The sequence below is a fragment of the Equus przewalskii genome, chromosome 3, assembly GCF_037783145.1.
Source record: "Equus przewalskii isolate Varuska chromosome 3, EquPr2, whole genome shotgun sequence".
NCBI lineage: Eukaryota > Metazoa > Chordata > Mammalia > Perissodactyla > Equidae > Equus > Equus przewalskii.
In genome coordinates this window covers 114,000,094-114,027,929 of record NC_091833.1, presented here as the reverse complement: position 1 = coordinate 114,027,929, position 27,836 = coordinate 114,000,094, and the positions used below count along the sequence as shown (strand labels likewise).

At 49.8% G+C, this 27,836-nt stretch overlaps 1 protein-coding gene across 10 annotated transcripts in view; it reads left to right on the top strand.

The window, feature by feature from the left end:
- JAKMIP1 (janus kinase and microtubule interacting protein 1) overlaps positions 1-27,836 on the top strand; it is a 147,806-nt gene that overhangs the window by 75,777 nt on the left and 44,193 nt on the right. For all 10 annotated transcript variants that reach the window (XM_070613297.1, XM_070613299.1, XM_070613303.1 and 7 more), the window contains 6 exons: positions 1,611-2,105; positions 13,862-14,071; positions 14,978-15,097; positions 18,471-18,617; positions 19,548-19,688; positions 21,521-21,580. In XM_070613297.1, the coding sequence (XP_070469398.1) occupies positions 1,611-2,105; positions 13,862-14,071; positions 14,978-15,097; positions 18,471-18,617; positions 19,548-19,688; positions 21,521-21,580 (1,173 nt within the window). The remainder of the gene's footprint in view (positions 1-1,610; positions 2,106-13,861; positions 14,072-14,977; positions 15,098-18,470; positions 18,618-19,547; positions 19,689-21,520; positions 21,581-27,836) is intronic.

Below are 27,836 nucleotides of genomic sequence, written 5' to 3'. Positions count from 1 at the left end.
TTGCAGTCTTGAGTCGGAAGGCAGTCTGGAGGCTGAATTCCTTCCTCATCGGAGGACCTCAGGCTTTTCTCTTAAGGCCCTCAACTGATTGGATGAGGCCCACCCACATTATGGAGGGTCATCTGCTTTACACAAGGTCTCCTGATTTAAATGTTAATCACATCTTTAAAAAAATACCTTAACAGCAACATCTAGACTGGTGTTTGGTCCAGTGACCTGGTCCCATGACCCTGCCAAGTTGACATGTAGCATTAACCATCTTGAGGTTCAGTAATTTGCCAAGAGAAATGCACTGAGTGGAGCTCCAGGTGTGGCTGGATCCCGTCCTCCTGACTCCCGGTCACTGTTGCCATTAACGCAGAGTCAGGACAGCGTTGCCTCCCAGACAGGACAGTGCCAGAAGCATTCAGTCCCTTGCAGGGGACATCATGTCAAATATGTAACGTCTGGCTTCCTGCACTCGGTCCTTTAGGAAGAGACTCTGACTGCAGCCCTTGGGCGAGGTGGGCCTGAGGCCGGCCGGTCCTTGTTTCAGTCTGTGCTGCGAGCGTTTGCTGTAAGGAGATGTCGGTCTTGTGCCTTTGCCGGCTTGGTTTGATTGCTTCTTTCCCTGCTGATGTAAGTAAGGATTTATCAATACCCAGGTGACAGTGTAAACTTGTCACCTAAATTAATTTCGGCACGTTGGTGTGCCGTAACCAGTGTGGTCTGGGGAGCACGCTGCCATCGTCCGCGGGAGCAGCTTGTCCCTGAGAGACGGTTTGTTCCAGTTCTTCAGAGACTGGTATTGAGAAAACAAATGGAGTGTAAAGGGTTCCTGTAGAATGTGTGTATTGTGCAATAGTTGACATGAAAAGGTTGAATAAAGCATTTTGGAGTGTTTTAAGAAAATATTCCCTTGGCACGTTTTACAAATAATGTTTTAAATTTTTGCCCATTAGACGAATACACTCAGGCTGTTGGCAGTCTGGCATCTGCAGAGCACCAGCTCTGGGGCAGGGGCCTGGGGTGAAGCCCCTCATCCCTCATGGTCACAGAAGCATCTCTGAGCCGTGCCTGCCTTGTGGTAAAACACACACTTATCCCTCCAGGGGCTCTGAGAGGTTAATGCGGGGGATGCCCTGGAGCCCCCAGCCCAGGCGGGGCAGCAGCTCAACAGGGACTGCCCCCTTCCCTGCCCCTCTCTCCTTCCACCTGCTCCATCTCTTCCTACTCCAGAGTCCAGCGCACGGGCACTGGAGATGCATTCCTGGTTGAAAAGTTGTTCAGCTTTGGTGAGAGAGATGATTTCTGCCCTTGTGTCTTGTGTTTTGTGACTAATAAATTGTCCTTCCTTGTAAATCTCCGAATTGGAGGGAATGTCGAAGACTTGACTCTCTCTAGCATCTTCATGTGTTTTTTCACCTCTAGAGAAAATCTCAAGAAAATAGTAGGATGGGTGGGGTAATGAGGGTCAGGACTGTGGGGGTGGTGGGAGGGGAAATTGGAGTGTGGGGACCTGGGGAGGGCCTCAGGGCCTGTCACACACGAAGGGGCATGGGGAGGTGATGTCAGGGATGGCCAGCTCCCCCAGCCCTGACCCTGACACTGAGCGACTCTCTTGGCTGCAGGTGGGCAAACTGCGAGAGCGGCTACAGGAGGCCAAGCTGGAGCGCGAGCAGGAGCAGCGGCGGCACACGGCCTATATCTCGGAGCTGCGGGCCAAGCTGCACGAGGAGAAGACCAAGGAGCTGCAGGCGCTGCGCGAGGTGCTCATCCGGCAGCATGAGCAGGAGGCTGCGCGCACGGCCAAGATCAAGGAGGGCGAGCTGCAGCGTCTGCAGGCCACGCTGAATGTGCTGCGGGATGGCGCAGCTGACAAGGTCAAGACGGCACTGCTGGCCGAGGCGCGCGACGAGGCGCGCAGGGCCTTTGATGGCGAGCGCCTGCGGCTGCAGCAGGAGATCCTGGAGCTCAAGGCAGCGCGCAAGCAGGCTGAGGAGGCGCTCAGCAACTGCATGCAGGCCGACAAGACTAAGGCGGCCGACCTGCGCGCCGCCTACCAGGCGCACCAGGACGAGGTGCACCGCATCAAGCGCGAGTGTGAGCGCGACATCCGCAGGCTGGTACGTGCCACCCATGCCCTGCCCGGCCTATGTGCACACACCCTTTCCTACCGAGTCCTGTGGCCTAGGTGTGCAAGGCTCTGCAGGGTAGGTCTCTCCTCGCCAGGTGTGCGAGACCTGGTAGATCACAGAACCCTCAGAAGCACAAGTTTCTCATCTGTAAAATGAGGTTAAGAGATAATGGGCAGGATCGTCGTAAGAAAGGACTGTGATAGCATATCAGAGTGCTGGGCATTTGTTTATCCATTGAATTAATAAACCAGGAGCAGACTGCCCCCTCCATTAAGGTGTGGTAGGTCTGGACAGGCCAGCTGTCCTGCTGCTACAGCTAGGGAAAACATAAATTGTAAGGAGTCACAGTCTTAAAGACTGGAGAGCTGTGGCAGCTGTGAGGTATGGAATAACTAAAATTTCAAAGGAACAGGGAAAAAGCCCTTCCCAGGTGAGCTGACAGTTGCCAGCCACTTTCTTCCCTGGGGGGCATTTGCTGATCCTGCGTGTGGGCTGGGGATTGGGCTTCCCTGAGCAAAGAGACTCCATTGGGGGTTAGAGAGGGGAGTAGGACGTCTTGGCATCTCTCAGGACTGGCATGAAAGATGGGAAACTAGAGGAGCCCCCAATACTAGGCCCGTTTGCAGCGTAGACTATTCATTGAGTTCTGGGGTGATGTGGGAGGCCGGCGAGTCGGGATGGAAAGGCAGAGTGATACTGTACTTAGGAGATAAAATGCGCTACAGGGAGGGGGCCTGCAACACACAAACGGTCTGCCCCTCAAGAAGTTTGTCAGCCTGTGAACCCGTGTGGTGCAGGAGACTAAAAACCCAGGTCGGCTAAGATATCAGACTAGAGTCAACCACCACAGCAGTGGTATTTACCAGAGATACATCTTAATTATGAGGATACAGTTAGATTGAATGTAAAAGGATGGAAAGATCCAATCCAGACACTAACCTGAAGAAAGCTGGCCTGGCAGTATTTACGTCAAAGACTTAAGGCAAGAAGGAATACTAAACACAAGTGGGGGAAATTCTCAATAATAAAGGGCTCAATTCAATAGGAATGCATTTAATGAAACTTCAGAATGTATAAAAGGAAAACTGTCAAAACTAAAAGGAGAAATATATAAGTGCACAATTATAGTCAGGATAGCACACCTGTCTCAGCAAGTGGTAGAACTTGTGAACACTAAGTGGATAAAGAGACGAGATTAAGACATCACAGTTAGCCGGCTGGACTAGACTGACAGAATACAGCATTTCAGCAGCTACAGAATACTGTTCTTTTCAGGGAGATGTGACATACTTTTCTCGCAATAGACCACATTTCAGAATTTGTGGGTGGTAATTAGATCAGTCCTTAGAGCAAAACAAATTTTAGACAAAAAGAAGAAACACTGAAAATCAAACATCTAAGCTTCCATCTCAAGACGAAAGAAGAGAAGAGCAAATTAAACTCTGGGGATGTAGAATGAAGGAGATCATAGAGTAGGAATCTCTGGAGTAAGATCAATAAAGAAAATCAACACACTCAAAAGTCACGGTTGATAAATTGATAACCCCTAGGAATGCTGATGAAGGGAAAAAGAGACCAAGTCCCCAATATAAAAAATGTGAAAGGAGAAATGCTGCAGCTCCTACTGGCATTCACATGACCATGAGAGTACATTATGGACTGCATAGCCAGAAAACGTGGAACTTAGATGAAAGGGGCGTGTTCCTTGAACAAGTACAACTTACCAAAATTGACGCTTCAAGAAATAGAAAACCTGAATAGTCCTGTAGCTACTAAAGAAATTAAGACTTTAGTTAATGATTTTCCCACAAAGAAAAGCCCACACCCAGATGACTTCACAGGTAAATTCTTCCAAGTGTTTAAGGAAGAAATAAAACTAATTCTACACAGACTCTTCCAGAAAATTGAGAAATAAGGAACATATTCAAACTCATATTATGAAGCCACTGTAACTTTGCTCCCAAAGTCATTATTATAAGAAAAGACAATTTTTGGATTATCTCTTGTGGATAGAGAGTACATACTAAATAAGATGTTAACAGATCAAGTCCAGCAATATGTAGGAAGGTTCATAGGCCCCGACCAAGTTGGGTGTATTCTAGGAATGCAAAGATTGGTTTATTATTCTAAAATCAGTAAATATAATTCAACTAGTAATGGAATAAAGGAGAAAAACCCATGTGGTCATCTTAATACATGCAGAAGAAGCACTTGATAAAATTCAACTTCGTGAGACGGACTCTCAGCAAACTAGGAATAGAATGGAATTTCCCCTAATCTGATAAAGGGTCCTGTCAGCAGTCTACTAACAACCTAAGGAATGATGGAACGTTGGACATTTCCCACTGAGTCCAAGGACGAAACAAGATGTCCCCCACCACCACTTCTGTTCAGCATGGCACTGGCCAGACCCCAAATACAAAAGACAATAAAAAGAAAGGTTTTAAAGATTAGAAACAAAGGAAGGAAGACTGTCTTTATTTTCAGATGCTATAATCATGATGTGGAAAATCCAAGACACTCTACACTGTTAGAATTAGTGAATTTATCAAAGTCTCTAAATACACCAGGTAAAAAGTCTCTAAGTGCAGAATGCAAATACACAAAAATAAACTGTGTTTCTATACAGTGGCAATGAACAATTGGAAAATGAAACTTTAGAAAAATACCACTTACAATAGAGCACCAAAATTTTCAAATACCCAGGAATAAATCTAATGAATGTTGTATAAAATTTCTACCCTGAAAATTGCAAAACACTGCTGAGAAAAAATAAAGGAGACAAAAATAAAGGAGAGAGGTAGCATTTTCATGAAGTGGAAGACTTGGTGTAGATCTCGGTTCTTCCATAACTGATCTATAGATTCAGTGTAATCCCTGTCAAAATCCCAGCAAACTGTTTTTACAGACATTGGCAAACATTCTAAATTTCATATAAAAATTTAAAGGACGTGGAATGACAACCTTGAAGAAGAAAAGAACTGGAGGTCTCCCGCTGCCGGATGGCAGAGCTTACTACAGAGCTGCAGTGGTCAAGACAGGCCCAAGGATGGGTGGCTAGGTCAGTGGAACAGAAGAGTCCAGAAGTAACCTGTACGTTTGTGGTCACTTGGTTTAGCAGAAAGACTGCACTGCGGTTCAGGAGGGAAAGGACGGTCTTTCAATAAACAGTGTTGAAGTAGTTGGATATTTATAAGAGAAAAACAAAACAGGAATATTGGCCCCATATCATACCGTCCACAAAGATTAATTCAAACTGGGCCGTAGACCTACATGTTAAAAGGGAGGACAGTAAAGCTATTAGAAGAAAACAGTAATATTTTCATGATCGTAGGGCAGGTAAATATTCCTCAAACAAGACACAAATATATTGTTCGTATAAATACACTATGCAGAAAAGGTTGTACATCCAACGTTTAAAAAAAATTTTTTGTTCATCAAAAGGCACAAATTCCACCTGTTCCCAGCCCCCCGCCGCCAGAATTGGGAGTGAATCTTTCCACTTCTTGTGCATGCAGCTGTGAGCAGTGTCCTGCCTTCCCATGACTTGTGGTCAAGGATGCATTTCAAAGGGGGTCGTGTCCCCCGCAGACCTCCTCATAGCGTGCACAGAGGCCTTAGGTGACAGAATAATGATGGAAGGCATTTTGCTTATATTTCGTCTTTTCTTCCTGTCGACTCTCAGAGCTGGCACAGTACGAAATCTCCTCTCACTGGTCCTCAAACTGCCCTCTGCAGAGCTCCGTGGAGCCCCAGAGGAGTAGGGCAGGGCTGTGGCCGTGGGGAGGGGAGGACACACGGCAGAGCAGGGAGCCCAGGTGTCAGCCCTGCCACTGCAGAGGGACTTTTCCGGTTCTGTTGGGTTTCCGTACACATTTTCATCTGCAGAAAGTGCTTCTTTGCCCACTGTCTTGTTTTGTGGAACAGGAGGCAGGTCTAGGGAAGTGAGTGACTTCAAAGAGCAGAGAGGCCCTGTGTCCCAGTCTGGCCACTCACTGACAGTACCAGGCTCCTCTGCGTGTCAGGTGCTAGGCTGGCTGAGACCCCACAATGCCTGGAACATGCTTTTCAGGTGAGGGTGGCTAGGTGGGCAAGGGGCGGGGCACTAGGAGGGCAGACACTGAGAGTGTGTCCTGGGGTAGGAGCCTCTTTTTTCTTTATCTTTTCCTTTTCATTAGAGGTCACATTCATTCATTCTCCACCTGCAATATCTGAAAGACTTTGAGATTCTAAAGGCTCCAGAAGGTAGAGCTGTAAGCTTCCTGGGGAGGTAATGAGTGCCCAGCATGGGAAGTGTGTAAGCAGAGGCTGGGGGCCTTCTGTGGGAGACACTGAGGTAAGAGATTTAAGTACTGGAGGCAGAGTGACCAGGTGTCCTTTTGAAGTCCCCATCCAGCTGTCCATCTCTAGACTGGTCACCCCATCAATGGCAGAGCATCAGTTCACATCTTAACAATCCTGTACCAGGAATGGCAGAAGAGATGTGCCGATTTTAAATTTCTAATTTATGGAAAATCTAAGTGCATAGCAATACTGAGTTCTCAGAAGCATTCTCCAGCCTCTTTTCCCCTCCTCTGTGTGTGTGTGTGTTTAGGGGAGACATTGTCCCATAGTGGGAAGAGAAGCCTTTGGAGGAAGTCTGCTCTGGGAGAATCCGGATTCCCCCACTTTTTTGCTGTGTGGCCCCAATCAAGTTGCTTACCATCTCTGAGCCTCTGGGGCCTCATCTACAAAATGGGGATAATTACATATCTGCCCCAGGGTTGTGAGAATTAAGTGAACTAAAAGCATCTAGCAGCAGCTTGTTGTTTCTGTAACAGGAGACCTGTAAAATATGTTCCCCTGGTACAGAAAAAAATTATATTTAAGGTAAATAAAATGCGAAAAAAACCCCTAAGTATTTGCACAAGAGGCTCAGCTTTATTTAAAATGTACCAAAGATCTGGTGTCTGTTTCCATTTCAGCAGCAAATGGAAATATCCTCAGTTCAGGTATTCTCAGTGTGTGTGTGGTTTTCACTGAAAATGTCCCACTTAGGAGAAGAGAGTGAAGGAACAAATGCCCATTTCTCCCTCTCTGCCCCTGTCTGACAAGCGTCACTCTCCAGGCAAGCCTGTTGCTCGTGGCAACCTGTTCGGAAGGAGGGCTGCCTTCCATTTCCCTGTCAGCTGGATCAGATTAGAAATGCAAGAAGGCTTCCAGACTTCCGCTGGTGCCTCTAAGACGCCTCTTAAGTGAAAGTCAGTGAGGAAGGGCAGTTACGTCAGCCTGGGGCAGGAGCCCTCCAGGTTCCTGACTCGCTCCTTAGACCAGTTAGGGTTAGATCTGGCTGCATGTAACGAAGACTCCCCCCACACACGGGGGCTTAAAATCTGGAAGATATTTCTGTCTCAGGTACAAAGTCTGGAAAGGGCCACTGCAGGGCTCCACGGAGGAGGGAGGGACACAGGCGCCTCCCAGCTTTCCCCTCCGAAGGGGCTCTGGGGTGTGGCCCTGACCCTCATGGTCCCTCAGTCCCATGGAGCACTAGCCATCCCATCTTCGTCTCAGGTTGGCAGTGGGAGGGCAGATGAAGAAGGGCGTGGGGTCTTCAGTTAAGAGCACTTTTCTTTTCGGAGGTTCCCTGTGCTTCCACTTCCTCCTCTTTGGCTAGAACAGACTGACTAGCCTCACCTAGCTGCAAGGGCGGCTGGGAAATGTAGTCCTACTGAGTGCGGGGCAGCTCCTAGTGAACCCAGGGTGGTCCTGTCTCTTTCCCAGGGCTGCCGTAACACGTGCCCACGAACTCAGGGGCTTAAAACAACAGCAGTTGCTTCTCTCACAGTTTAGGAGGCTGAAAGTCTGAGATCAGGGTCTCGGCAGGACCACACTCCGCTGAGGGCCCCGGTGGGGAACTTGTTCTCCAAGGCGGAGAGTGAGAATGGCTGTCGGGGTGGCAGCCTGGGCTTCATCTTTGATTTCCCAAACTTTGCAGTGAGGTGGAGCTAACAAAATTATTCACAAATTGGTGGGCTCGTTGGGAGCTGGCTAAAGTAAGCTTTCACTGAGACGACGTCCTGGGGGATGTGACTGCTGACAGGTGAGGAGATGTGTTGCTGCCAGGCAGAGAGAGGGGAGAATGAGGCCTTTGGAGGGCTGGTGGGTGTGAATCGCGGTGCTGCTGCTCCCTGGAGAATGGGCGCGTTCGCTTCCTGGACCTCAAGCTTGTCTGTAAAGTGGGGTCAGTAGTATCTGCTTTGAGGGTCTTTTAAAGACTGAGAGGGAGCATGTCTCTTCAGTACAAACGTGGTGCTGAGCTCACGCGATCATGTAACAAAGACGTGGTCACCGTCGTCCAGTTCACGTTCTTTCCTTTCCTCTGTGACATTTAGGAAGTGAGAGTCTCGGCTCTCGTAACTGAAGTAGTAGTGTTAGCTTCAGGCACAGGTCCAATGGCACTGATGATGTCACCCAGGGGCCAGGTTCTCAGGCTCACTCTGCCTCATGCTGTGTCATGCTCAGGCTCTGGGCTCTCGAGTTGTGCTGGTGAGATGCCACCACTGTGCCAGATCCCGCATCCTCACCCGACACAGTCCAGAGACAGTGAGAGACTCTCCTTAGCTTTTAAGGAAAAACAGGAGGGTCCCAGTGATGCCCTCTTCAGGCCGTTGGCTCTGATGGGTCATGTATCCATGCCTGAACCAAGTCCTGTCAGGGTGGGGGCATGTGACACATGTGAGCCAAGCAGGGCCAGCCCTGGGAATGCGGAATGGTTTCAGCCCCACCCCTCTCCTAAACCGCATGCTGGGACTGGAAGTGTGGGCGAAGGGGAAATGGGTGCACGGAGGAAACTGAGGAATGTCCTGCAGACTCAGGTGGTGTGGTTCAGGGAAACTCCGGAACCTCAATGTCAGAGGTCGGCAGCTTCATCAGGGGCCTGAGAGTGGCGGCTGAGGATGGCTAAGAGCTCAGGCTGGGAGTCAGAGAGAAACACAACAAATAGTGAGAGTGCCTGCCGTTAGCTCTGTGAGCTCAGCAAGGCTCCTGACCTTGGACCTCAGGACTCTGGCTGGGGAAATACAGCAATCTAGAAAATTGGCCCCAGAATATATTCCACATTGTCCATCTGTTCTGGGATGTTGTCTGTGTTAGTGGAGACAGTTTCTTAGGAACATTCTCCATGTGGTGGGGTAGAAGCCCTCTGCTCATGTACTGGGATAAGTGGGGCATTGGTGCTTTTCTAAGTTGAGAATTCAGGGTTCTGGAGATGTCTTGTTTGAAATACTCCTGCTTTTTGTGGGGGAAGCTAGTGTCATGTGGTGGTGGAGGCCCCACTTCTGGACTCCAGTGCAAAGCAAGCAGTGTGTGGCTGGGATGCTGAGGGCGGCAGGCTGGAACCCTACCTGTTAACTTGCAACAGCCCCTAACTGGCACCGCTGACTTCCCTCAGTTGATTTTTCTCCTCTAGCATGAATCCTTCTCTGATCGCTGTAGTGTTGACTCATTTACTGTGTTTTGGCTACCTCCCCCACTGGAATGGAAACTCTGAGGGCAGGGACTCTGATCTGTTTTGCGCACTGATGTTCCCAGCACCCGTTGGTGGGGCTCAGAATGTGTTGAATTAATGAAAGCACATCTGAGTGGTTTGAATTAGTGAACTCTTTTCATGTAATTTTTACTGCTTTAGGGTTGGCGTCTGCAGCGGCCACCACGTTTTCTGCATCCTTAAGGACCCTTCCCTGTGGGGAGGTGGTGGTGCTCTGCCTTTCAGGGATTTGGCCATGGCTGGGAGCTGCAGGTGGCTCGTCACCAGGGGGAGCAGTGGGCGCATTCTGCAGCTGCTTAAGGAGAGCCGGCACCAGGCACACCCTTGGCTGGAGAGCCAGGGGAGGGCCCTGCGGGGAGGCTGGGGTGCAGAGGGAAGAATGACATCCTTTTTTCTTCCAAAGAAAGGCAACTCAAAGAGCTTGTCAAAACTGTAGGACTTGGTTTGGAAAGCTCCTAGTCTGGATTTTGGGAGTACTCTCTTCCTCCTTCTATGAGCTCAAATGTATCTTATCAGTTTTGAATGCTCTGCTGTTTAAATAAGGTAGCCTTCTGTTAACCAGGAGCTAAAGTAGATGAATGGTGGCAATTAACATTGACCACATGCTTATAATATGCCAGCTTCTGTGCTACATTCTTTCCGTGGTTGATCTAAATCTCTCCACAATTGGACAGACACATTAGGTTCTAGAGTTCTCACAGTGTCCCCACTTTACAGAGGCTGAGGCTAGGTCACAGGGGTGACTGCCCACGGTCACATGGCAGGTGGGGGCGGTCTGCGCCAGAGCTGGGCTCTTCACCAGTGCTCTCTGCTGTGGCAGTCTCTCTGAATTCGAGGTGTCTGACTCCGAAGTGAGTTTCAGAGTACAGTCAACTTTACTTTATCACACTCTGTGAGTGTGCGGAGTGAGAGGGGCATTTGTATCAGTCTCCTGGGGCTGCCTTAACAAATGACCGCAAACTTGTGGCCTAAAACAACAGAATTTGATTCTCGTACAGCTCCGGAAGCTAGAAGTCTGAAATCAAGGTGTCCCCAGAGCTGTCCCCTCTGAAGGCTCTTGAGGAGGATCTTCCTTGCTCTTCCAGCTTCCGGTGGCCTGAGGCGTTCCTTGGCTTGTGTTCCATCACTCCAATCTCTTTCTCCCTCTTCACATGACCTCCTCTCCTGTTTCCCCTCTTCTGTCTGTTCTTCTCTTCCTATAAGGATACTGGTCATTGGATTTAGGACCTCCCTGGTTAAACCAGGATGATGGATCTCCTCATGTTACCATCCTTAACTTAATTACATCTGCAAAGACCTTTTTCCCAAATGAGGTCACATTCACACATCTCTGGAGTTAGGGTGTGGACGTATCTTTCTAAGGACCACAATTCAAACCACTACAGTATTTGTTCATTCATTTCCTCAGTATTTGAATACCTAAAGGAGACAAAAGTCTAAGAAAGACAGCAACTACTATTTATTGAGACCTACTATGTACCATGCAACAATTATAATTAGAACTAATGTTTAACGGATGCCTACTGTGTGCCAGGCACTTTCTCTGTGTTAATGCATTTAATCCTCACAGCATCCCTGTTAATTATGTACTATTATTCTCCCCATTTCACAGAGGAGAACACGGAGGCATGGGAAGAAATCAGGAAACTTGACCACGGTGATGGAGCCAATACGTGGCGGGGTCAGGGACAGAGCCCAGCACTGAGGGCCCGGTGGCCCTGCTCCTCAGCCTGCTTGTCTCTGCTGTCCTATTCAGTCCTCACGGCTCCCCTTTCGGGCAGATATTCCCACACCCTCATTGTATACATGAGGAACCTGAGACGTAGAGAGGTTTCGTGACTTGCCAGAGGTCACATGGCCTCCTGGTGGGAGCTTAGTCTCGGGTCCATAACTTCTTACTCCTCGCATGGTGCTTTTTCCTCTGTGCCAGGCTGTTTTGTATCAGATGGCTCTAACTGTTCCATTGGGTAACCAGGGTAGCGTGCGTGTTACATTGCCTTACGTCCTGGCCCGCCGATAGTGGGTGCTTACAGATATGTGTTAACCAAATAGTGTCACAGATGTTATATCTTAAAGGCTGTCCATTGGGGATTTTGTTGAAACCATCCTTACTAAAGCATTAGTGTTCTTCTCAGAACCTTTTGTGTACCTTTTCTCAAATAGAATTTATTCTAAATCCCGTGATGATACAGTAATCACTGTAGCTGAAACTATTGTGATTTTTGTCAATTAATGAAACTCTAGTGCTTGGGAAGTTTTCTCTTTGAAGGGCTGTGTTAGTTGCTAGGGCTGCTGTAACAAAGCGCTGCCGACTGGATGGCTTGAACCACAGGAATTTAGTCCCTCGCAGTTCTGGAGGGAGGTCTGAAATCAAAGGGAGGCAGGACCAGGCTTTCTCTGAAGGCTCCAGGGGAGGATCCTTCCTGGCTTCTTCCAGCTTCTGGTGGTTGCTGGCAGTCCTTAATGTTCCTGGGCTTGTGGCTGCATCACTCCCGCCTCCATCTTCACATGGCCTTCTCCGTGTGTGTCTGTGTGTCTCTTCTCCTCTTATAAGGTCACCAGTCATAAGGGCCCACCCTACACCAGTGTGACCTCATCTTAATTAATTATACCTATGACAACAACCCATTTTCCAAATGAGGTCACATTCTCAGGTTTTAGGAAGGACATGGATCGGGGGGAAGGTGACACTGTTCAACCATTATAGTGCCCTGGTGGGGCAGTTTCCCAGCTGTTGGCTTTGTGTCCAGAAACAGATGAAGTGTATGGCCTGGGGCCAAAGTTTCCTCTTCTGTAAGCTTCTTTCTGCTTGGTTTCCTCCCCGGAATGCTGGGCGAGCCGGGGCTGGGGTGAGCTGGGGCTTACGTTGAGGTTCGCATATGGAGAGGCCAAGGTCTTTTGGCAATCTCAGCAAAGAAGTCAAGCAACCAGTTAGTGCTGTGATTGTGGGGCTCCAAGGGAGGTCAGGGCTGGGAAGTATGTTGAAGTGTCAGCTGCGTATGGGGGTTGTCGACACAAATAATCCATAACCAATCTATAAATCAAAATTGGGGTGAGTTTATTATGAGCCAGATCTGAGGACTAGCCCGGGGCCTTCCTTCCCCAAGGAAGGAAGGGCATGAAAGAAGTGGGGTATACAGAGTGGTTATATACCGCCAAAGAGCATGTGTCACATATGATAGGCATGTCCGTTTTACAACAGCCGTGAGATTGCCTAGTTGGCACACAGCAGGTAGCCCGTCTGTTGTCTTGAGCTGGGTGGTCACAGGGTGGGCACAGTGATCGACCCCCAGCCTAGGGAGAGATGCCTGTCCTTAAGGAAATGCCAGTGTGGGAAGCTGCGTCTTAAGGGCATTTGTTCTTGTCTTTGGGACATAGCAAATGCTTAAAGCAGATAATATAATACACGCTCAATGGCCATGTCAGGCCCTTTTGGAAAAACAAGGTCGGGCCGAATTAGTTTTGCACCAAAAAGCTTCCTCATATGCTCCCCTATATCCTATTGCTTGCCGTTTGTTTCTCAGGGTGTTAATGTTGTAGGTGACGCGGCTGCCGGGGGAAAGGTACAGACCAGGAAGAGGGCCAAACTTTGGGAGCTCCAGACTTTAATGGCAGCCAGGGCAAGGCAAGTCTGTAAGGAAGATAGAAACTGAGACATCATCGTGGAGGGCGGGAGGGGCGGGAGAGGTTCCTGACGCAGGGAGTGGGTGACAGTGTCAGATGCTGGTGAGAGGGATGGTGGGTTTGGGGGCCAGGAGAGCACTGGGGGCCTTAGCAAGAAAAGCTTTGGTGGAGGAGTCGGGGCTATGACCAGCAGGAGAGGCTTGAGGAGTGAGTGGGAGACGAAGAGATCAGCCAACTCTTTGAAGAAGCTTAGCTGCAGGGGTTGGGGGTGGCTGGACGGGCCGGTAGGGTCAGGATTTTATTTTATTTTATTTTGGGAAGAGAAACGTGAGCATAGATAAATTTCAATGGTAAGTGTCTGGTTGACTATATAGGTCCTTGAACCCATAGTCTGTTCCTCCGTGCTCGGGGGCAGTGGTGGGGGAGCAGGGCCTGGCCTGTGGACTGCGTTCTTTCTCTGTCCTGAGTTCGCCAAGTTCAGCTGACCCTGGACCGTGGGACTGCATAACCTTTCTCTGGGCCTAAGGCCAGCAAGGGAGAGATTTCCCTGGTCATGAGCCCCTACGGTTAATTGCTTATTCTTTCTCTTTTTCAGATGGATGAGATCAAAGGGAAAGATCGTGTGATTCTGGCCTTGGAGAAGGAACTTGGCGTGCAGACTGGTCAGACCCAGAAGCTGCTTCTTCAGAAAGAGGCCTTGGATGAGCAGCTGGTTCAGGTCAAAGAGGCTGAGCGGTACCACAGTAGTCCAAAGAGAGAGCTCCCACCTGGCATAGGGGACATGGCAGAGCTCATGGGTGTCCAGGTGAGGGGACAGCCGCTCATGCAAGCTTCGGGGCCTCAGAGCTGGCCACGCGCCTGTCCTTCCTCCTACTGGGCAGTCTTCCAGACAACTTGCCCGCCTTCCCGCTCCCTCCGTCCGTCCTTCCCTTCCATTTACCCGTCGCTCCTCCCTTCCCTCCCTCCCCCATGCCTCCCCCAGTTTGCCGGCATTCACTATGTCTAGGCACTGGGAATATAGAAGTGAACGACTGGCTGCCTTTGCCTCCAGTGGGCTTGGAGCTCAGTTGAAAGGAAAGAAACAAAGACATCGATGCAGAGTGTACAGTAAGAGCACAGAAAAGGACCTGGTCAAGACAGGACCTGACTTACAGTCAGAGTCCTGCAAGATGAGTAGGAGCTTAGCCAGCAGACAGGGGCATTTGGGGCAATAGCTTGGTACTTAAGAGCACAGAAGAGGCTGAAGCAGCATTTATTCATTCATTCATTCATTCACTAAGTATTCGAGTATCTGTCATGTGTGCTGTACACACATACCATATGAGGTGCTGGCATTTCAGTGGTGAGCAAGATGGACCCAGTGCTTGCCCTTGAGGAATGTCCTAGAACGTCTGTGATGGGCCTTTGCAAGAGAGGCACAGAGGGCGGGGGCTTAAAAGTGAAGGTCCCCAGAGGCCACGTTCAGATGTTTGGGAGCCTTTGGAGGGTTCGAAGTCTCGTCACCTTTGAGATGAAGTCTTTCTGCCGGTCGCTGGCCGGGCTTGGGGTGTTGTCCATGTTGCTTGACCTCGGGGAGTCCCAGCATGGCGTACAGTCCTCCTAATGAGGAGGTCACCTGTTATGTCCTATGAATTTTCTAAGAAGGGTCCATGGAGTGCTTTGAATCATTTAAGCTTCTTCAAGGTACATTTGTGTCTTGACTCTTTTTTAGGATCAACATATGGACGAGCGAGATGTGCGGCGATTTCAACTAAAAATTGCTGAACTGAATTCGGTGATACGGAAGCTGGAAGACAGAAATACCCTCTTGGCAGATGAGAGGAATGAACTGGTTGGTAGTCAGCCCCCGAGAGACAGATGGTGCCTTGTAGGATGCAAGGAAGCGGCCCTGGGGCCACAAAACACGCCTTAAACATAAAGTTCATGCAGAGGCCTTCTGGTTTTCTTTACTCTCTTTCTAATTTCTTTCTGATTAAAAACCTAACGTACACTCATTGAAGAAACCTGGCACTGCCCTTTGTTTCTGCAGGAGTTTATCCTGAGCAAACAAGTGGAGAAGGTCAGTGAGAAGCATGGAGAGGATGTCCTTGCAGTGTTGTTTATGATAGAAGCTGAAAACAAAGCCCAACAAAGCGAAAACCCAGCTGTTCAACACTCAAGTAGTGGGCAAAGCAGTATGGAACATTCTACAATGAGCTGCAGGCAGTCCTTAAGAATGATGATATAGATCATATTTAATTACCATGGAAATTTGTTCACAGTAAATTAAAAGATAAAAATAGTTTACAGAACAAAAACACACTGTCACCCTGGATATTGGAAGTTGTTATAGGTAGTGTGACTGGATAATTTTTATTTTTTGCTTATCTGTTTACTTTCTTTTGCTTAAAGGTTTACGTATTTCTAATTTAAAAAATAATGAACGTAGACTTCAGGTTAAAAAATAAATCTAGTAAAAATAGAAATTCCTTGAATATGTTTAGATTTGCTGGATAAACAGCTAAACTAATTTTTATGTAGTGGTAGTCAACACATAAAATTCTTGATAAATGCCTCATAATATTTGTTCTAAATTTCATTATGAAAGTAAGCATATCTATATAATATTTGAAAAACGTGGGAGATGAAAAGTGTTAATAAGTGCCATCTCTTCACAATTTTGATAGGATCAAAATAAATTCATTTCCTTCCAGTATTTTTTTTTTCTTTTTGAGAAAGGTTAGCCCCGAACTAACATCCACCACCAATCCTTCTCTTTGTTTTTTGGGTTTTTTTTTGAGGAAGATTAGCCCTGAGCTAACCTCTGCTGCCAATCCTCCTCTTTTTGCTGAGGAAGACTGGCCCTGAGCTAACATCTGTGCCCATCTTCCTCCATTTTGTATGTGGGACACCTGCCACAGCATGGCCCGACAGGCGGTGCCTAGGTCTGTACCCGGGATCCCAACAGGTGAACCCCAGGCCACCGAAGTGGAGCACGCACACTTAATGGCTACGCCACCAGGCCAGCTCCTCCTTCCAGTATTTTTAAAGGTGTCTTTTTATATAGCTTCCATCAGACTGCACATCTAACATCATGTCTCCACTTTTCACTTTAAGTATTCATGAGCTAAAAAAATCCCTCCTGAGCTGCATAATAGTTTACTAAGTGGATTAGAAAAAAATACAGTCTACACTGAAGTGTTTAAAGTAAAAATGGAGAAGCTCGCCAGCACTTCCGTCTTCAAATCATGAGGGGACGTCTGCCAGCAGCTTGAGGTGCTTCTTAACAGGTTTCTGAGGCTTCTGTAAACATACTCCCACCGAGAGGCCTTTTTGTTTTGTGGTTACAATACGGGCCCCCGTGTTGTGTTCAGCCACTTGACTAATGGGGTCCAGCGCTCCCCATCAGTGCACAGAGATCTCCCCGTGTCTTTTCCACGACTGCATCGTGCTCCGCTGTGTGCACGTGCCGTGGTCTATTCCGTTATCCTCTACTAGGGGATATTTAGGCCGTTTCAGGTTTCTTTGCTTATAAACAATGCCATATACAAGAAATATTTCTGTCTTTACTCATTTATTTCTTTGGGGTGGATTTCCAGGAGCAGAATGTTTGGGTCAAAGGTATATTTTATATTGTAATGGCTACTGTCAGTGTTTTGTCTTAACTTTCTCAGCCTGGTGACTTAAAGCAGGGGTCTAGGTCAGTCCCCTGTCTTTGATCCTTGGTTCTAGCACTTTCTGTGTGGCCATGAGCATATTACCCCAACTCTTTGTGGTCGGGTTCCTTGTCCATGAGATGAGATGGGGATGGGGCCCCCTCCCAGGGTTGTGGTGTGGGCTGAATGAGAGAGAATGTCTGGATGGGCTTAACACGGCTTTGGACACATGGCGAGTCCTTGACACACGCAGCGGCTGTTCCTGTGGTCATCGTGACAGTGATGCATATTTAATTGTTTCTAATTTTCATCCGTTAAATTAACCCTGAGAAGACTATCACTACGTGTTTAATTCTCACAACAAGTCCATGAGGCAGGTACTATCATTATTCCCATTTTATAGATGAGGAAGCCAAAACTAAGAACTTGGCCGTGGTCATGCAGCTAGAAAATGAATGTGTCACCCAGGACACTGTACTCAGAAGGAAAAAGTGGGTGCCTCTAGTTGTACAACACGCCCAGTCCCTGCACTCTGTCCCCCTACCATTGTCATTTCACACTGGCCTAGCCTCCACACAGCAGTCAGAGTGATAGTTTGTTCTAGAAGGCAGACCTGACCGCAGAGTGCTCCTGTTTCAAATCCCTCAGGGGCCAGGGGTGGAAATGAAATGACAGAGCTCTCCCTACATCAGGCTTCCCCACGCCTGCACCTTCTCTGCCCGTCACCCTACATTCTGTGTTCCCGCTGGACTGAGTGAAGCTGCACGAACAAGCCGTGTTCTCGCGTGTTCTGAGCCTCTGGATGTGTGGTTCCCCTGCCTAGAATGTCCACCTGCACTTGTCTCACTGTGTTCTTACCGCTGTCTTTGCCTTCTTCCCTTGTCTGTTGGATGGGCACCCCTGTGATGTCATCCCTTAGACCCAGTCCCCAGCAAAGGTCCCGGGCACAAGACGGGCTCCCCAGATGCTGATCATGTGAGAGAGACTGGAGGACACCCTGCACAGTAGGGACTGTGCTCAGAGGACTCAGAGAGCTCCTCCTGGTGTGGATGCCGGCATATTTATCTCTGTACCCCCAGCACTACACCTGGCATGGAGCTAGTCAGGGGTTATCTGTCATCTGAAGAGTGTCGCGCTTTCTGCTTGTCTGTACTTGGGTAGGAATGGTGGCCAGGAGGAGCTAAGTAGCTGGATTGACCTTAATGCATGTGACCCATGACCTCTGGGGGTTATGCCCAGAGGTAAAGGAGGTGTGGACTAGTGGACACAGCGCAGGCCACTTGCCAGCAGGGCGACCTGAGGCAGATGTACAGGCCTCCCGCACTGGGCTGCAGCCTCCTCCTGTTGCCTTACTCAAGGCCCTCTGAGGCTCGGGGGGGATCCTGCTTTTGGAAGCTGGGTGTCTGTGGGCTCTTTCTGGTGTTTGCACTGCCCAGGAAATATGGTCCTAATGGTGGCAGCTTCAGTCCTGAGGAACGCCCGGGTTGGATCTCTGCTGGCCTCCGTGGTGTGATGTCAGCCATCCACTGGGTCTTAAAGCCACCTGGCCTTCTGTCTTTCCACCTGTAGCTGAAACGCTCCCGTGAGACAGAGGCCCAGCTGAAGCCCCTTGTGGAGAAGAACAAGCGTATGAACAAGAAGAATGAGGATTTGCTGCAGAGCCTCCAGCGGATGGAGGAGAAAGTCAAGAACCTAACGAGGGAGAATGTGGAAGTGGTAGGTCGTCATCCCCTTGGGACTAGCGCCTGAATTCTCGTCCGCATCTGAGATTCTCCAGCCACCCACCCTCACAGTGCACATTCCCCAGGGCGCACCTCCCACCCGCCTCTCCGAGGAAGCCTCGTGAGCAGACTCAGGCCGCACCCACCTCTCCCACTCTCCACTTCTCTAGAATTCACAGTGCCATGGGCGCCTGGGCCTGGAGGGAGACGCCCCAGCTCTGTCTCTACCACCCTGGGTCCTTAGACACCTCTCTCATTCTCTCTGTGCATCACTTTCTTCATCTATAAAATGGGAATGAAAATATCAACGTTGCAGGGTTATCGAGAAGATGGAATGATGGCATAGAAAGGCCTTGCAGAGCACACTGCTCGTTGTGGAAGCTCAGTGTGTGAAAGCGGTTACCATTTTTGCTCTAAGCTCTTTGCATAAGGGCCTTTTATTTGCTGCAAAAAGGATGATTGGTCTTTGTGGTCAGGGTGGTGTCTTGTAGTTGATGGTTGAGAGAATACCCTGAGATTCATTGTCCAAACCAGTGTCAGTCACCGCCATTTGACAGCTGAGAAGACCTAGGCTCTGAGAGGTGGAACCGCTTCTCCCCGTGGCCTCACAGGTCCGGGTATGAGTGTCATCAGCAGGCGTGGTGTGCTCTCCTCCCCCAGCTTCCTCCTCCAGCTTTCAAGGCTTGGTTCCAAGTCTGCCTCCCACCCCTAATGCCCACCCAGCCCTTTCTCTCCACAGGGGGCACTGTCAGCCGTGCCTCTGGCTTGGTTCTGGTCTGAAGCTGTCCGCTCCTCCAGCTTGGGGCCTAGATGGCTGTCATCCCTCCATCCATCCCTCTATCCGTATCCCTGAGCCCACAGTCTGTGCCCTGACAAATGCTGTGGATGAGCGGCCCTGCAGTGCTCTCTCCCCCTCTGGCTGCAGAAAGAGAAGCTCTCGGCCCAGGCGTCTCTGAAACGGCACACTTCCTTGAACGATCTCAGCCTGACGAGGGACGAGCAGGAGATCGAGTTCCTGCGGCTGCAAGTGCTGGAACAGCAGCATGTCATCGACGATCTCTCACTGGTATGTCTATGCTCCGTGACAGCCCTCAGTGTGATGCCAAGTGACGTGTGTCAGGAATGGCAGTGGGGCTTCAGGGCGATGCTGCTGAAGCAGATGGGGTCTCACAGAGCTCATCCTGTGGTGGGCACCTTCCTGCCTTATTCTGCCAGGAAGCAGCCTTGACTGCATTTAAATCACATTACTGGTACCTGGGAGCAGTTTCCATGGCTACTCTTTTTCTCAAATCTTCTCCCCAGTTTGCTGCCACTAGGAAGCAGCATCAGTTTTAAGAATGAATCTTCTGGCCTTTACAGAGTGGGCATGATCTCTCCCTGAGAAATCTGATTGTTTTTAGCTTAGTGGTTACAGACCGTGAGCTTGAAAACCTGAACCTTGTAATCAGACCGGAGTTTGAAGGACTGTGTATGTCTGTGTATAAGATTAAGGGTGGGTGAGTATGTCTTAAGTAGGTGAAGTGTTATAACCAGAGAATTCTGCAGCTCCCTGTGAAAGGAGCGTAGGTACCAGTAAGGGACCATCTGCAGCGAGCTTTAGCTGGATCTTAGAAGCAAAATGTGTTCTGCTGTTCTGCTTGCTCAGGAGGGAATGTGCTGGTTTAATTTATGGGTCCTCACAGCGTAGAAAAGCCAGTGGTCAAAATTCTAAAAACGTCTTTGACGATAATTGTCAAATTTACTCTGCTTACCTAGCTCTCTCTCTTTAATTCCCTCCTTCCTTCTTTCCTTCCTTCAACCCAGCCACCCAGACTTCCCTCCATTCTCCCTCCCATCCCTCCATCCATCTTCCCATCCATCCATGCCCCCATCTTCCCATCCTCCCCTCCTTCCTTCCATCCTCTTTCCGTCCATCCCTCCATTTCTCCGTCTCTCCCTCCCTCCATTCCTCCTTCCCATCCTCCCCTCCTTCCTTCCATCCTCTTTCCATCCATCCCTCCATCCCTCTGTCCCTCCTCTGCTCCTCCCCTCCATCCCTCCTTCCTCCCTTCTATCCATCCATCCATTCATCTTTGCTTCATTACACAAAAAACTTGATGCAACATAGGATGAAAAAATGCATTCAATAAAATGATAAAGTTGAAAGAGGAATAATAAACAGATAAGACTAGAGAAAATAAAGATAGTAGCATCAGTCAAAATCAGGAGGGACAAATGGGCGGACTGTAAGGGCTAAGCACCAGATTTGTCCCTGCGTTTCCTGGCAGCCAAAGGGAAAAGGAAGATTTGATTAGGAAGGAGCAAATCGACTGGTTCTGTCTGGGGCTGAACGCTGCTACTGTTCACAGGGGCCATTTCTACTGACAGAAGCCTCCAGGCCGCCACCATCTCTTGTTTCTTTCTTCAGGCAACACTGCATGTTGGGTTCTAGCCTCATATAGCGGAGCAAGAACCCGAGAACAAGACAGACATAAAGGCTGTCCCCCGGCCAGGAGGAGGCCCACAGGGATTTGGCCCCAGCTCTGCCTGAGCTCAGAGCTGCAAGCTTCCTCCCTCTCTGCTGCCGTCCCTGACAGGGTGGCCGTCTCGTCAACACTGCCTCATGCTTTACAGCTTCCGGCCCCCACAGTAGACAAGCTGGAGTTTTATGGCACTGGCAAATTTTGGCATCTTTTTCTGGGATGGTCTAAGTCCGGTTAAGGACTTGAGGAAATGTTGTTGCTCTGTAGCTCTCAGTTCTAAGAAGCAGCCATCACTTGGGTGCTGAGAACCTGGTTTAACCCAAGCCCAGTGCAGACAGGTAGACATGGCAGCTTCGTAAGTCACATCCTTTGAGGTCCAGCTTGGTTGGTGTGATGTGAGGCTGGCTGAAATGCCAATAGTTGTGTTTCCTTCTAGGAGAGAGAACGGCTCTTGCGCTCCAAGAGACATCGTGGGAAAAGCCTGAAGCCGCCTAAGGTGAGCCTGTGATGGCACAGCTGCTCTGCTTTGTCACTGTGCCAGGACCTGCCGGGCAGATGGCCCAGGGAGAGGGGAGGCACAAGCAGTCCATGGAGGGGTCGTAAAGGCAGAGACACTCACATCTCTGCGCGTTTGATGGTGGAAAACCTGTCACTGCTGTCTCTCAAAGCAACGTAAATTATAGCCGTGGGCCCAGGTATTATAATTTATTCGTGGAAGACTTATGGCTGAATTCTGTATTAGGTCTCAGGGTCTGCTCACCCAAAATTAAAGACATAAATACCTAGACCTTTTGAAGGATTTAAAGGACACTCAGGCTTGGTTTATAACATCTTATATCCTATTCTGAAAAATCAGGAGCTTTGCACTTATTTGGAATAATGCAGAATTGTGTTCTTTTTGGAAGATGTAGTTTTACGGAGATAGTGTCCAAATGTCCTGGTGGAGAGAGGCGAGGTGGGCATGGAAAACACAGACGCCCCCAGGGACCGAGCTGGAATGTAAAAGAGCAAATGGGCAGATATAAAAAAGACTTCATTTGCATTAAAATCCATTTAGACATATTTTTCACTTCCGTGAAGACATGAGCCTGCTCTCCTTTTTACGGAGCCAGATGTCCCTCCTGGTTTATCTTTTGATAGAGATATGGTCATAGAGAAATATTTCTCTTCTCTAAAGAAAACAGCAGTGTAGATGTGATGCTGAATGGCCTCAGATATATGACTTTAGTATCAGAGTGGCAGTAGGGAGTGGTGGGGACTGTGGCAAACTGGGCCCCAGTACAGTTGCTGTAAGGAAGGGAGCCAGGCGATGTCAGATATTCTAGTCTTTGAAGAGAAGTGGAAATCCTTATGCATTAGTTTCCTAGGGCTTCCATGACAAAGTACCACAAACTGGGTGGCTTAGAACAGCAGAAATTTATTATCTCACACTTTTGGAGTCTAGAAATCTAAAATCAGGGTGTCGGCAGGGCCGCACTCCCTCTGAAACCCGTAGGGAAACCCTTCCTTGCCTCTTCCAGCTTCTGGTGATTTACTGACACTCTTTGGCTTTTCTTGTTTTACAGCTGCCTAACTCCACCCTCTACTTTTATGTCTTACGCCCCTCTCCCTGTGTGTCTCTGTGCTTTCACATGGCCGTCTTCTTATGAGGCCACCTATCGTACTGGATTAGGGGTCTACCCACTCTAGTATGACCTCATGTGAACTAATTATATCTGCAATAACCGTACTTCCAAATGAGGTCACGTTCTGAGATACTGGGGTTAGGGCTGCAACACCTCTTTCTTGGGAGACCCAAGACAACGCCTAAGACCTTATTCTATGTAAAATTTCAGGATTTTACATATTGGTGCAAAGGTTTATAATACACACTGTAGACCAAATAAAGTCTATCTGGTGCAGCAGCCAGGGTAATGTCACCCGGTCTGTGCTCGTCGATGGCTTGCTGTGTCCTGGACACTGGCTGAGTGGTTATTCACACCATCTCATTTAATCCCACAGCAGCCCTGTGAGGTTGCTGTTACCTTTTCCATGTTACAGTTTCAGGAAGCCTAAAGATATAAAATATAGAAATAATTTAAAGAGACAAAGTAAATTGACAAGGCTGAGATTCAAACTCAAGTCTGGAGCTCTGAGGCCCGAGCTTGTAGCATCAAGTCAAGGTGAACGAGGTGCAGATCTGTATGACGTTAGAAACTCAGAAGTGGGAACTTGTTTATTTTCACATGCATATTTTTGCTATGGAAGTAGCATAGCCGCACCCTGGACTACCAGGGAAGTAAGAAATGACGCGTCTCCCGCAGCGCCTCCCAGTGCGATCCGTGTCGGCATTTTGATGCAACCCCCCCACTCCTCGCCCCGCTCCGTCTTTTTTTTATAGTGTAACTGTAGCTACAGATGCAGTTTTGCATGCTGTTTTTTTTTTTAATGATTGCTTATGAAAGAGTTCTTTTTTTTTTTTTAAAGATTTTATTTTTATTTTTATTTTTTTCTTTTTCTCCCCAAATCCCCCCGGTACATAGTTGTGTATTCTTCGTTGTGGGTTCTTCTAGTTGTGGCATGTGGGATGCCGCCTCAGCGTGGTCTGATGAGCAGTGTCATGTCCGCGCCCAGGATTTTTTACTTAACATTATACTGTAAAGCACTTAGCCATGTCATCATAAGTATACATTTTTATGGCTGCATAATCCGTTGAGTAGATGGGCCATCAATTTGTTGCCCAGCCTGCATCTGTCGGGCAGGTTTCCTCCAGCCCCTCGTGGTTGTGATAAGGCCGTGGTAAATGAGTTTATGCTTCACAGACAGCTCTCTCTGGGCCAGGCCTACTTTTTCCCCTGAGTGTCGAGCGTTTCATTAAGTGACTCTCCTTTCCCTATTTTGGACTTTCTGCTTCTGTAAATGTCCCCACAACGAACTCCTTTTGTCCAGAAAGCTGCATCCACTGTCTGGATTGTTCCACAGATGGATTCCCAGAAGTCGAAATATGGCTCAGAGAGTGTGAAGGCTTAGATTAAGAACATATGCGTCGCGCCATCCCCCCCCCCCCGCCACCCTGCCCTTGCAGAGAGTTGCGTCACTTTGCACAGCTGCCAGTAGTGTATGTGAACGCCATTTTCAGCATGGGACAGACGTTTAAAAAGCAACAACCTACGGGTATTCAGTGTGTCCCATTAACAGAATGTGCTGTGGCATTATACACCCCATAAAGCTTCTAAGTAGAGTCTTTGGGAAACCCATTGTGGAGCCATGACTATATTTTTCAAACCTGTATCAGAATGCCTGGAATAAGAAAAGATTACGTTTTCCCTTTTCCCGTTTCTGAATGTGTTTTTGGGAAGAGAACTTTACAAAGGACTAGAATTGACTTACGACTTGTTAGGTTTGCAGGTCCAGCAGGCGAGGGGGCCGGGGCTGCGTCCTGCTCACCATGCCCTGTTCACTGCCTGGCACAGAGCAGGTGTCCCTAAATAGCTGTTGACTGAATAGCGAACAACTTCTATTGGAAAAATGCATTTGCACGACACTGGATTGTCCTGTTTGGTCACTTTAATTAAAGTGGTTCAGTGTCACTCGAAGGCCAAGTTTGGGAATCTCTGTGGGAATTTTTCTGAGCTGGTTCTGGGTCTTTCCAACTTACTGTTTCTGTGACCCACCAGTATCTTTTCTTTTTCTCGAGGCTCCACGTAGATAGTTCCCCCCATGCTCCTGCCTAACCCCAGCACTGTCCCAGGCAGGCGGGAGTGGGTGTTTGGATCCCTCAGGGAGCTGTGCTCAAACCTCAGGGCTGCCTCTCCGGCCTGGGTGGCTTGCCTTTCTTCTCCCCCACAGGCTGCAGGGATTCAGTAGTTTCTTTCTCCCCCCAAATGCCTCTGTGCTCTCTGTCCCTTATGCATCCGTGTGCTTTACCACTGTGCTTGGGTCTTTACTCAACAGAGTATAGTGGTGGATGCGTTGTAGGTTCCAGAATTTTCCAGAAGTCTGTCAGCCCGTCCCTGCTCTCTGGCCCTGACTCCCTTTTGGAAGGGCTGTTGCAAGCCCCCCTGGACTGTGCAGTTTCCCCTGAAGGGGCTCCTCCGATTCCACACCCTCCCCCCGGTTTGCTGAAGACCTGGCTAGGGCAGGGCAGTGATGTCAACCCTTGTCCTTCACATCCCTGAGGGCTGCTGACTCTGTCTCACTGGGCTTCTGGGGACAAGATTGGTGTTAGCTGTCTCTGCCCGGAGAACCTGCTAGTTCAGGCCCCACTGAGGGGTTGCTGGAGAAGGAGCCTGAGCAGTTCCTTGGGCCCTGTGTTGGGAGGCGGGCTTGTCCTGCAGCAGGTCTGGCATCAGGGCCTACCTGTAAAGACTCCTCGCCAGGGCGCAGGCGGTAAGTTACGTTGCGGCCATTGAAAAATGCTACCTAGCAGCACAGAGTTGTCTCAGTAGAGAGCTGGGCAAATGCACAGTGGCTGAAATTAGTAGTTCGCTCACACGCTTTGGTTGAAAGCTGGGCTGGGCCTCTTGGGTGAGGCAGCGTGGGAGTCAGATCCAGCACCAGCTGTGCTGCGCTGGGCTCCGGGAACCTCAGTTTCCTGGTTCTTACAGTAGCATCGCATCCAGGAGATTAAATGAAGCTTCTGGCTCTATGCCTGGCGTGTGGTCAGGGATCAATAAATTATGGTTTCTCTTTCTCCATTCATTTAAAGCAATAGCTTTCTGTTGGAAGGCCTGGGAAATGCAGATTCCCAGGCCCTGCCCTCCTGCCATTCTAATTCATGTCACATGTTTTTAGAGAGAGACAGCCTTAGATGACAGTGAGATGCGATCTCGGTGCCCTTCAGAGAGCACCGTCCTGTGAGGAGGGATCCTGGGAAATGTTGAAGCGCCACCGGAAGCACAGGCCCTTCCAGCTGCGTCCCTCTGCCCCGACGGTCTGCTGTCACAAGCAAGTGGCTGATGCCTCAGGCACTTCTGGCAGGTCACTCCTGGTTGGTGGCTCCAGATCCACTCTGTTGGACATCAGGGCCTCTCCAGACTTGACCCTGTGACCCCCAGGCCAAGCCTGCTGCCTGTGGAGGGCAGGCCTGGGCACCAGTGTGCAATCAATACCTTTGCCTGGCGGGGATGCCCAAGCATTTGTCATCATGTGCACACATTTTCCATTTTTAAGTAGCCAAAAGGAATGTTTTTTTCCTTTTGTGGATGTCTCCACTTGACTCTGTTCCTGGACAGTCCTTGCCCACGGCTGTGTCATCAGCCCATGAGCGTGGTGAGGGCTGAGTCATGCCTTATTTGTCCTGCTACACTCAGCCCCCAGCATAGCGCCCCCACCCCGTGGGGCTCATTGACGTCAACAGAGTGAACTCTCAGTCGTTTCATGTCTCACCTGTCTGCGAGCCTCCCTGCCCACCTGTCTGCAGGGCTCCCTGCTCGCCTCCCTGCCCACCTGTCTGCAGGGCTCCCTGCTCACCTCCCTGCCCGCCTGTCTGCAGGGCTCCCTGCCCGCCTGTCTGTAGGGCTCCCTGCCCACCTGTCTGCAGGGCTCCCTGCTCGCCTCCCTGCTCGCCTGTCTGCAGGGCTCCCTGCCCGCCTGTCTGTAGGGCTCCCTGCTCACCTCCCTGCCCGCCTGTCTGCAGGGCTCCCTGCTCGCCTCCCTGCCCGCCTGTCTGTAGGGCTCCCTGCTCACCTCCCTGCTCACCTGTCTGCAGGGCTCCCTGCCCGCCTGTCTGCAGGGCTCCCTTTCCGCCTCCCTGCTTGCCTATCTGCAGGGCTCCCTGCCCGCCTGGCTGCGGCTCTCCCTGCTTGCCTGTCTGCAGGGCTCCCTTTCCGCCTCCCTGCTTGCCTATCTGCAGGGCTCCCTGCCTGCCTGGCTGCGGGCCTCCCTGCTCGCCTGTCTGCAGGGCATGCAGCTGGGGGCTTTTTCTGGGCATTTCATTCCCTGGAGGGCACAAGGGCTTGTTCTCTCCAGGCTGGCAGTGACCCTGTCACCTGCTTCCTCCTCCACTACAGCCTTCACAATTCATTTCTTGCAGCTTGATCAAAGAGAGAGAGGAAGCTGGTGGTAGGACCCCGCACTCGCCTGGCCAGGTGGGTGGCCTAGCCCCACGTCAGAAGCACAGGAGGCCCCTCTGGGAGCAACTCTGTGTCTCACCTGCTGGGTTTGTGGGACTCTTTGGTAAAGGACTCAGGGGAAGATTTGGGTCCTGGAGATAGAACACAGGGACAATTATGAAGACACAGAGCCTGTGACCTGGGCCGTGCCTGGGCAGCTAGGCAGCACAGCTGTGCACACAATCTGCACTGTCCCAACCTGGGGTAGCATTGCAGGCTGCTGGACAAGGAGGAGTAGCAGAGCTGGGGGCCTGACCTTCCCACAGAGCCTGCCCAGGGCACCTCATCCTGGATAGCAATGACCATGGGATGTCCAGGCCGTGCCTGAAGACTTTGAAATAGAGAGGAAGTTATAGTGGTTCCAGGCAATGTATTCAAGCCGGGCAGGAAACTGCCATGCTGCTAGGAATGAGCATGGGGTGAGCCTCGGGCTCAGGAGAGGAGCTGGGAGGCTGGGCTGCAGGCTCCTGGGCCTCCTGCCTGATGTTAGGAGGGGACTCCAGAGTGGGAAGGGTGTGGGGCATAGGCTCCGTGCTTCCAGCCCCACCCCTCTAGGCCCTGCTTTCTCATCTGTCCCCGCCTTCTTTCAGGCCCTCATCTGATCCATCCTGGCTGCTTCTGCTGCTTCCCAGTGTCTTCCCTCCCCTCCAAAGCTGCCAG